General features: G+C 34.7%; 1 protein-coding gene across 1 annotated transcript in view; it reads left to right on the forward strand.

The window, feature by feature from the left end:
- The window catches only part of LOC143622053 (glucomannan 4-beta-mannosyltransferase 9-like), a 34,272-nt gene extending 23,607 nt beyond the window's left edge, over positions 1-10,665 (forward strand). Inside the window, exons 4-8 of the mRNA XM_077093303.1 lie at positions 8,831-8,941; positions 9,010-9,146; positions 9,430-9,543; positions 9,625-10,019; positions 10,311-10,665. Coding sequence (XP_076949418.1) covers positions 8,831-8,941; positions 9,010-9,146; positions 9,430-9,543; positions 9,625-10,019; positions 10,311-10,473 — 920 coding nt within the window. The 3' untranslated portion in view covers positions 10,474-10,665. The remainder of the gene's footprint in view (positions 1-8,830; positions 8,942-9,009; positions 9,147-9,429; positions 9,544-9,624; positions 10,020-10,310) is intronic.
- Positions 10,666-11,456: the final 791 nt, after the last annotated feature.

Below are 11,456 nucleotides of genomic sequence, written 5' to 3' on the forward strand. Positions count from 1 at the left end.
AAGGGTTTCGATTAGTACTTTTAACATTATTGTCTAAAACAACATTTCACCATAACATAATAATCATTCTTAACCAAACTCAAAATAATTACACGCCACAGATAAACATAAGTTTTAGACCTTAACACAAAACAAGTTCTTAAGCAAATGTAATTTAATAAAACCATTGCATGAGCAATTATTCCTTCATCAGGTGTTCCTCTCTGCAGTTTCCCAAAGTCTTCATCCTTTCGCACCTACCGCCCCTGATTCCTTGCAATCCCTAGCCATGTGGTCAGCTTTTCCGCATTTGAAGCACTTTGGACGATCAGGGCATTCTCGAGAATAATGCCCACTCTTTCCACACCGATAGCACCTGTCTGTCCCAGTCTTGCATTCTCCCAGGTGTACTTGCCCACACGTCTTACATGCATCCTTGTTCCCAACCTTGGCCTTCCTCTCATCAGTTGTTGTCACCATCTCGCCAGACCGCTTAGCAGAGGTAGCCCATTTCTTCTCCTTCTTTTCCCCCACCACCACATCGTCCTCAGCCAGGTCAGCATAAACCACTTCTGCAAGTTCAACAGCAGAGTCAAAAGTAGCAGGTTTATTTGCCCTGACCAACATGCGGACTTTTTGTGGCAATCCCCTCACATAACATTTGATTCTTTTGACCTCAGTGTCAACCATATCAGGCACCAATCTAGATAGTCGGCTGAATTCAGTAGTATACTCACGATGCGTCATCATACCGGCCTTCAAATTCAGGAACTTCATCTCCGTCCTTTCAACCTCTGCATCTGCACAGAACTTCTTCATCACCAACTCTTTCAGATCGTCCCATCTCAACGCCTTGATCTCATCCCTAGTCTTTCTCTGCTCCACACTTTCCCACCAATACATAGCTTCTTCCACAAATGACTGAGTAGCATAACCCACAGCTTAGTCGGGACGGCATTCGCTAATGCGGATAACCTTGTCCATAGTGGTTATCCATTGGAGAGTAGCGATTGCGTCTCCCGACCCAGTCAGCTTCGGCGGGTCGCATCCTTTGAAGGACTTATAGCTGCACCCACCTTGTCCTCTTCTCCTATCATCGACTTTCACAGACTTATCCTCGCTCGAGGCCCCTCTTTCTCCTTCCCCAACCTCCTTACCATCACCCCCTGCCCCTTCAGCAGTTCGCTCACGGCTTCCAGCAGATCCTTCGGGATTCAGGTTCTTCACAGCAGCAACTACAGCTTGAACAATGGCTGCTTGAACTGCAGGGCTAAGTTGAACTTCTTCATTGTTGTTCTGGTCTCCTCCAGCTGCGCTTCCTTCATCTTCGGTGTGGGAAGCTTCTTCTACCGAGGGTTGCCGGACAAGACGAGGCCTGCCACGACGTCCTGTGCGACCCCCAGTTCCCACAAATTCTCCAGCTCCAGCCATCCGTATTCTAAAAGGGAAAAACACAAACATCATCACTCAAGGGACTATTTAGTACAAGGATAGTAAGGCTAACAGGTAATAACAGTGGCCAGTTGTGATTAGCTGATCACGTTACCTTCCGTGTCCTATACACTTCCCTTTATGAGTCTATTTGTGCTGGTTCTACTTAAGCAGTTAGTCAAGTCAAACAATCAATTATTCCTATCCCTGCCGTTCACGTATCTTTTCTTTCTCATTAACATATATCATTTAATCATACACTTTACCTTTACTGATCTTGCTTGAGCGACACATGGCATTCTTGAACTGGCATCTTCTTTCTTTCTCATTTTAAATCTCATTCTCTGTTCGAGTCTAAGCATGTAGGATGCTTAAATCTCTCGAACTTATGCTCTGATACCAACTTGTAAGGCCCCGAACCCGGTAGCCCTACTTTAGCGTCGGATTTACTCATAAACACAGTTCTTCAATCAGAGTTTATTAAAACTTTTCGCGGAATATAAAACATCAATCATTTGTTACAAAACATTAAACCTTTTCTTTGATACCATAACACAAAACTTTATATTTAAAACATCTTTACTTCTTTCTTCAGATGCCAGCCGTTCAATCCATGCCGTGTGTCATCCTCATGCTAACTCTGTAATCAGCTCACCTGCGTGCATACTAAAAGTCAGCTACGCTGAGTGAGTTCTAGTTAATCGAACGCCATACAATACATACACATACATACATATCCGTAGATACATATCCATACTTCACTAGTTACCCTTCTGTTCTACATACACACTTACTACCATACATACACACATATTTATAACCACTAACCTCAGTCTACCGAGAGTACGTTCATAGTCCGCCGTCTATACCTGTACTCAAGGTCGTGAACACGTAAAAGGTCCGCGGTCCTTACCTATGTTCACCCTTTATGGTACGTGCAAGGTCCGCAGTCCTTCCCTATACCATCCTACATCCACAACACGTACAAGGTCCACAGTCCTCCCCTATGTTGCAACCTAAACCATAGCACGTACGAGGTCCGCAGTCCTCCCCTATGCTACCACAATACAACTACAGCACGTATAAGGTCCACAGTCCTTTCCTATGCTGATGCCTATCTATAATACGTATAAGGTCCGCAGTCCTTAACTACGTTGTCGTCTATTATCTGTAACACGTATAAGGCCCACCGTCCCTATCTACGTTTACGTCTATCATCTACTTTACGTATAAGGCCCGCAGTCCTTAACTACGCCATCACCAGCCGAGTCTATGTCCGACAAAAGCTAGAGGGATTTGCCATCCTAACTTACTATGTCGAACGTAGAACTCACATACCATTCGTGTACCTGCATACACCTACTTCACATATACAATAATTACATCATAGCATAAGAACACCCTAGGCGTTCTTTACATCATTCATTTAACAACCATACCTCTTGTCGATACGTGCAATATCCGAAGATCGTTCACGCCCCGACAAGTATTCATTTGTAATGTTCATGCATCTTCGATGTATAATATTCGTACCTTTATTTTTGACCTGACAGTACGCGCAATATCCGAAGATCGTTCGCGTACCGACAAGCAACCATTCATATCCATCACATATATCACATATGGCATACACTTATCACTTAGGATAAATGTATTAACAACACATCGAGTATGCACACAGCCCCGAAAACATAACACATAAATGGGGCTAGAAACTCACCTGAATACTGTTACGCTCTCCGTTAATAGTTATTCCCCTCTTGAGCTGCGCACGGCTAACTGTATAATATTTACACGTATCAATTAGCTACTACTACTTATGTTGCGTTTCTATCTTTATATGACCCACAACGAACGGGGGTCCGGGGGCAGCGCCCCTGGTAGCGGGGTTCTAGGGGCGGCAGCCCCTAGCGGGGTCCAAGGGGCAGAGCCCCTGGCTGGGGTTAAGCTGCCAGGTCAGCTTGGAAAAATTTTATTTTCGATAACTGCCTTAACACATTTTCCATTAGGTTTTAATTTATTTTATAAACGAACTTCACTTCAGGCGAAGTTAAACCTTAGGCGAACTTGGAAACAGCTTGGTTCTGGCTTGATTCGGTCGAATAGGGACACGTTCGATCGAATAGGAACACGTTCGATCGAATAGGAACACGTTCGATCAAACAGGAACACGTTCGATCGAATACAACACGTTCGATCAAACAGGAACACGTTCGATCGAATACAACACGTTCGATCAAACAGGAACACATTCGATCGAATACAACACTCATTCGATCGAATACAAAACTCATTCGATCGAATGAGTTGGAGACCATTCGGTTGCTTCCCTATTCGGTCGACTGGACTTGTTCGATCTACGCATTCGATCGAATGGACTGATTCGATCGACTGGTTCGATCGAATGAGTCTGATTCGACTCCTTCAAGCTGGGCGACGGAGAAACCCACGGGTTTTCCAGATTTTCCAGATTTTTGACCCAAAATCGAAGTTTTTGACATGGAAATGCTCGGGATTGAAAGGGCTATCGATTCCTAGTACTTTTAAACACAAAAGCTTGCATTTTGACACCAAAACAAGGCGGTTTTTGACCCGAAAACTCAAGTTACGAAAATGGGAGTTTTTGCTCGATTTGAGGTCGGAAATGGTTATGAAAACGGATGATTTTCGAGAGGGACTTACCAAAAACGATTAGGAACAAGATTGTGGACTCGGATTTGTGATTTGAGAACTTTCTCTCTCTAGCTTCTCTCTCTAGAAATGAGAGTGTTTGGGTGGGTGTAAGTGAAGGAAGATGGTGAAAATGGTGGAAGTGTCAAGAACTTTCGTTTATATACTACGGGTTTGGTTAGGCTCGGGTTGGCTTCCTACGGGTTGAGACAGGCCGAGTTCATAAAATAACTAAGCCCAAGACCCGTTCCTTACTCGACATTAAATAACTAAAACGTGAAATTACTAAACATAACTTTCTTTTATTTATCAATATAAAAATTTTAGGATGTTACATGAGTCATCATAATGACTTTAAAAATTGAGATTTTTGTTTGAAAACTTGAAGATTTATGTGAAGTTATTTTGAAAAAAGTATGTAAATATATATTCGATGAAAAGATTAACTCCAAATAAATATAAAAAATTAGAACTAAATATGACAATAAATCAAAATTCTTTTAAAAAGAAGTGAAACGGTAAATACATACATACAAATATACAATAAAATCCATAGAAAATTTTATAGTTTGTATATGAGTCGTCATAATGACTTTAAAAATTGAGATTTTTGTTTGAAAACTTGAAGATTTATGTGAAGTTGTTTTGAAAAAAGTATGTAAAGATATATTCGATGAACAGATTAACTCCAAATAAATATAAAAAATTAGAACTAAATATGACAATAAATCAAAATTCTTTTAAAAAGAAGTGAAACGGTAAATACATACATACAAATATACAATAAAATCCATAGAAAATTTTATAGTTTGTATATACACGAAATTGCAACAAAATATGACAATAAATAAAAATTCTTTTAAAAAGAAGTTGTTTTATTTAAATCTTGATTTTTTTTTGAACGACCAACTAAGTAACGCCGGGTACTCCGGACGGACGGAGCCCCTAGGGATTCACCGGATAAAACCCGACTCCCACGCCCGCCTACTGGCACAACAGCGTGGAGCCGGTAAAACCGGGTGAGATCAGAACTCGAATCCTGGCAAGGCAAGATCATCCCTTATATCTCCCATATAAATTGGTGATAGTCAGATTTGAACCATTTACTTCTTACTAGTAAAGTGAGTGCTCTACCATTGAGTATCCAATTTATTTAAATCTTGATAGTATCAAAATGTGAAAAGTGAAATATTAAATTAAAATTAAGAATTAAAATGAAATGAAAGAAATGTGGCTGTGAATAAAACCTTTATGTTTGGTGTTGGTGCACATCATGGACGAAATTGCCCACACCAATCTTGAGATGTTGGTGATTCTAAACTACCGCATGTTTGTAATTTATTTCCTCTGGTAGGGTATAGTTGTCTTTTCAACTCAAACATTGATTGTTATCATGTGCTGGTGGGTGCAATATGATTCTTTTGGACCATCTACACTAACACTTCCACTATACTACACCGACACAAGTTTAATAACCATTCAACGTCGAATTTATTAACATGTAGCTGAATAAATAAATATAATTATATATAATTATTTTAATTATAAAATTCCAGAAAATGTATAAAAATGTAGAAATTAATCAAATCTTAAATATATATAAACGAAACTTTGATAGTTATCTGGTTACTCCTTACATTCTTTTAAACCTCCAGATTATTTTATTTCTAAATAGAGGCTTTGACCCGAATTCACGAATGAGTCTTACTAAACCCATATAGCACTTAAACGGGCTATAACATCTCATTAAATTAAAAATAATCTCACCATATAACTGATATGAAAATTCTATAGTAAAGGGATATACTAAAAATTAATATCTGATTTTTTTAAAAGATATTATTTATAATTAAACAATTTTATAGTAAAAAAATAAATGGGTCTTGATCTCACCAAACCCAAATAGTTTTTAAACCGGGTTATAATGTCTCATTTATTTGTGAAACACCTTTATGATCAAATCTTAAGTATATTATTAACTTTATACAATAAATAAAATTAAAATCACAAAATAATATAAATACTGAAAACGAATAATGTAAAATAACCCCATAATACGGGGGATAAAATCAAATACATTTTACTTTTAACATGAAAACGGTGAGAACCAATTTGCTGTTATCATTAGGTTTATTTTTGTAAGTGTTTGCTGTTATTTTTGTTCGTATTTGCTAATTTTCGATTATGAGGACGTTATATGTATTTGCTGATTTATATTTTGTTATTATTATTAGATTTTTTTTCTTTTGCTGTTATAAGTATCAATTGGTATTTGTTGTTATTATTTTTTTCTTGATTTTAGTTCTTTTGTTATAAGTTGTAGGTTTTTTTCTTTGTTATTATAAATCATTGTTTATGTATATTGGTATTATAGTTGGTATTGTTTCTTACGTTCTCATTTTCTTATAAATTAGTATTATTTCCTACGTTCTCATATTATGATTAAAATATACATGAACATTTCCCTTATTATTTAATAGATAGTAAAGAAGATATTATTCAACTTGTTTTACCCACTTTTATTGTTGATTATTAATTTGACATTTTTAAGTAAATTAGTTTAAATCGTTCATTAATTCGACATTATATATCCAAACTTTAATACATAATATATCCACCATCTACTATACTTAAAGCAATAACTCTTTCTATAAATAACATATATTCTTATAATTTCTTGCTAATAAAATAATTCAAAATTAAATTATAGTAATTTACATTCAACTTAATTGCATTCAACATATTCTAATCTACTATATTATTATTAATATATATGGACCTTAATGAGTTCGGGTATATCTTTTCAAAGTTTCATGATAGTTATTTTGTTATTTTTGGTTATATTTTGGATTTTGGTTTTTGTTCGTTTTAGTTTTATAAATTTGTTTCGTTTTGGTTCAATTTTGTTTTTTTAGTTTCGTTTTAGATGCTTTTAACTTTATTCAGTTTTTCGTTTGGGATTTTACAATTTTTGTTTTTGGTTCGGTTTCAGATTTACCGATTTTAATTTTTCAGTTTCATTTTGGTCTTTGTTTTAGTTTTATTGGTATTTGGTTTTATTTAGGTTTTCGATTTTGGCTTTATTTTAGTTTTTTTTTTTTAATTTAGTTTCGTTTCAATTTGTTTTTAGTTTTTTAGTGTTTGTTTTAGTGTCAATTGAAAAATGAAATATTATGGGGGGCTCACAAATTAAATGGCAGGTTCACATGAGTTTCAACTTTCAAGTGTGTTAGTCATTAATTTTTTTTTGGATCTTCATAACCGGTAATAATGAATTCTCATTTACTAGAAAAGATTACAAAGCTACGGAGTGTTAGCCTTCATTTTTCTTCTTAGTCTTAAAGTGTGTTATTTCAATTTTCATGTATGAAAATGTGTCATTTTAGAAATGTTTCGGTTTTCTTTGGCTCGGGTCAAAACGGGTCATTTTAAAAGGGCTTCAGTTTAGTTATGGTCAACGAGTTAATATATAAAGGTATCGATTTTGTTCGATTTTTAGCGTGTCTTTTTAAAATCGAATCGATTTGGTTCGAGTCACGTCGGGTCAATTTTAGAAGATATCGATTTGGTTCGGGTTAAAATGGGTTATTCTCAAAACGCATCGATTTGATTCCAGTTAAAACATGTCATTTAACAAGGTTTTGATTTGGTTATGGTTCTTCAGTTTATTAGGGTTCAAGAATTTTTACATGAAATGTAAAACACAGTTTTCGTAGTCAGTTAGTCACTATGTTTGTTAGATTGGTGCATGAATGTTTATGTCATTGACAGTGTACCCAGTCCAGGAAGAAAAGAAGCGTGAATAATTTTTTAATGCTTATCGGTAATCTTTCACGGATGCTATTTTCTGATGAGCTTGCTTTTCAGACTAATGTTAGTGACGTTTGTTTGTTTTCTATTAATATTATTTTCTAAAGTTTACGAAGTTTATGTTTTAATTTTTAAATTTTATGCGTAAACATTCTACTATGTAAAGTCATTCTTTGTAAGTTTGTATTTCGATCAGTATTTTGTTTGCGTATGAACATGAATTGCAATTAAAAATCTTGTTGTTGTCTCAAAAAATATATTAAAAAAAACGCCGTTTGAAATTATATATGTGTTTACTTGATGATGTCTATATATTCGTTCTTGTCGTGCACGTGTCAATAATCTAGTTAATACATAAAAGATATATAAAACTTCAAACTACTTTGGGGTTATTACTTACTTGCTTTTAGCCCCTGTATTACGGAGAAATTTTTTTTTTAATTTTTCGTTTCTAGTGTTGTCAGTATATATATATATATATATATATATATATATATATATATATATATATATATATATATATATAGTACTTTAATTTAATTTAATTTACTGTAAGAAAGATTGTAATATACTTGAGCCTATTTTGATTAATTTATGTTTGATTATGTTTAATTTTTAATAAAATGTTATATGAATAGTCTGCTAAAATGATACGTGTTTAAATTCAATAATTGTAAAAACAGAGAAGAAATAAAAATCAATGATTGAATTTCACAGTAAAATAGAGATTGTGTACATTTTTATTCCAAAAAAAAAAACAAATAGAAAGATATGAGGTGCATGTTTGATAGTTGTGCGGTTAATAGGAATTTCGCTCTCGCTTATCGTTTCTTTATTCTGAAAAAAATACGATTATTCTATTAATAATATAGATTGATATGGTAATAAAAGTGAATAATACAAATAAATAAAATTGTTTATGGTTTATGTTGGCATGCAGTGAATTCAGATGAATGTCTAATGACAAGAATGCAAGAGATGTCGCTTGACTATCATTTTAAAGTGGAACAAGAAGTTGGTTCTTCTACTTACGCATTCTTTGGATTCAATGGTATGTTTTAATTTGACTACTACTAGTTTAGAATAAAATTTTACGACCAGTCTTATTTGTTTATGTAGGGACTGCCGGAGTTTGGCGAATGGCTGCAATAAACGAGGCAGGAGGGTGGAAAGACCGTACTACATTCGAAGATATGGATTTGGCGGTTCGAGCTAGTCTTAAAGGATGGAAGTTCTTGTACCTTGGTTCATTAAAGGTAATATGCTATCTTTTTCTAGAGTGAGGTTTTTGAAGTGACTGAATTAATTCTTTTAGCTAGGATTCACTAGGATCAACAATTAGTCTCTATTTGTTATATTTTAGGGGGTGGGGCAAACTACAAAAGCTCTTATTTGTAAGATACTCCTTCTAACAGAAAGTTAAGCCTATTGCATAGCCACCGAGCTCCTCAAACCCTATTTAGAACCGTTCATAAACATTTCAATGTTAACATGAACTCTTTGCCATGATAACACTTCTTTCTTTGTTGATATGTATAGGTTAAAAATGAACTGCCAAGTACGCTGAAGGCTTATCGTTACCAACAACATCGTTGGTCTTGTGGTCCGGCTAACCTTTTTAGAAAAATGGTTTTTGAGATCATAAGAAATAAGGTATGATTTATAGGACCAATCTTATTTTAACAATTTTAACACTAATCAATATATTCTGAAGTGTTTTACTTGTTTTTTCAGAGAGTGACATTTTGGAAGAAACTATATGTGATGTATAATTTCTTCTTTGTAAGAAAGATTGTAGCTCATATTGTTACATTCGTGTTCTATTGTGTTGTACTTCCGGCTACTGTAATGGTACCTGAAGTCGTGATTCCAAGGTGGGGTGCCGTTTATATCCCAATCGTCATCACTATTCTCAATGCAGTTGGAACCCCAAGGTCTTTTCATTTACTGGTATTTTGGATTCTATTTGAAAATGTCATGTCACTCCACCGGACTAAGGCAACATTCATCGGACTATTTGAGGCTCAAAGAGTTAATGAATGGGTTGTCACCGAAAAGCATGGAGATTCTTCCAAGGTTAAAGGTGCAACAAAGCAACTTAAAAATTTGCACTTCAGAATTGGTGAAAGGCATGATAAATTTGCTAGCAATTATATGCCTCTAATGCAAGCTTAAGTAAATTAATATAGTGAGGTATAAGGTGTTACAATTCCTGTATGAAAATCAGAAACAGTAAAGAAATAAAAATAATTCAAACTTATACCCAAAACTTCCAACACAAAGCCCTTAAGACGAATTACAATTATAATAAAGAAATAAAAATTCAATAGCATTTGAAAAAAAAACTGGCAGTAAATTTAAATTTAATTTTTCTTTTGTTAATAATGTAAACTAAAAAAAGATAGTTTGGTTTTTAACAGGGTTCATATGCTTGAGCTTGGTATGGGCTTCTTTTTCTTCACGTGTGGCTGCTATGATTTTGCGTTTGGAAAGAACCGCTACTTCATATACCTATATCTACAAGCTATAGCATTCTTTATAATGGGGTTCGGTTATGTTGGCACTCATGTTCCCAACTCGTAGATGATGTTCTTCATTCATCACTTATCATTTACACATTTTGATCAACGGGGTCATTTTACATTTGTGCATCTTTCGACATTAGCTACATCATACAAGTGTTGTTTGAGAGTATGCAACTTTCATTAGTTTGGTTTGCTTTGTAATTTGTGTATATAAAAAAGTTTAAAACATGTTTTCCTATGTTATCATAAAGGTGTCGGTTCCTTTCCCATATCAATAGATTTCTTTTGTATATTTCAAAGAAGCATCACCATACAATTACACGTCGTGTCTAAAGAATAAGATGACAAAGGAAGAGGAGAATGTGTAGGTGATTTACTAAATATTTAAAAGTATAATTATATTATTGTGTAAGTTTGGTTTTGCGATTCTCTCTCTCACACACACATGTATAATTTTGTATCTTTGTATGGTCTAACATTTGAGGATGATATTATCATTTGAAGGATACCTAAGATTTGTGGTGGATGAAAGATTATGCGGTGAAATATTTGAATAATTCATGAAGTTTTGCATGAGTTAAGCTAGTTTCATAGAGCTTCTCTGTGAAACTTCAAACGATGTAATTTGTGAATTTTTTTATTGAAATGTCTGCAAAACTTCATGCGAAAGTCTAATTGGGAATTTAGCTTGCTATGTGAAACTAGAGATTGATCATGTGAAACTTAATGATTGTACGTGAAAGTTAAGAATCTCTATTAAATAAGTGACATTTTGCTTGTAGAACAAATCTCAATGGTCTATAAATAGGAAAGAAAAGTTCTTCATAAGCCAGCTGGCTTAGCTCTATGTCAAGAATATCATTTGCTTTCATGAAACACATTTGACCATCTTCTCCGATCGTGATGGTCGATTTACCTCCCATTTTTGGAATTCAATGCAAACCCCTTGGGGACTTAAGCATCGCTTATTATCCGCAAACTGATGGTCAATCCAAGAGTACAATTCAAACTCTTGAAGACATGCTTTGCTAATGTGTGCTA

This window comes from Bidens hawaiensis, unplaced genomic scaffold (assembly GCF_021521415.1).
Source record: "Bidens hawaiensis isolate Kalapana, Puna unplaced genomic scaffold, B.hawaiensis_p1.1 tig00003015_1, whole genome shotgun sequence".
In the NCBI taxonomy this organism is placed as follows: Eukaryota; Viridiplantae; Streptophyta; class Magnoliopsida; order Asterales; family Asteraceae; genus Bidens; species Bidens hawaiensis.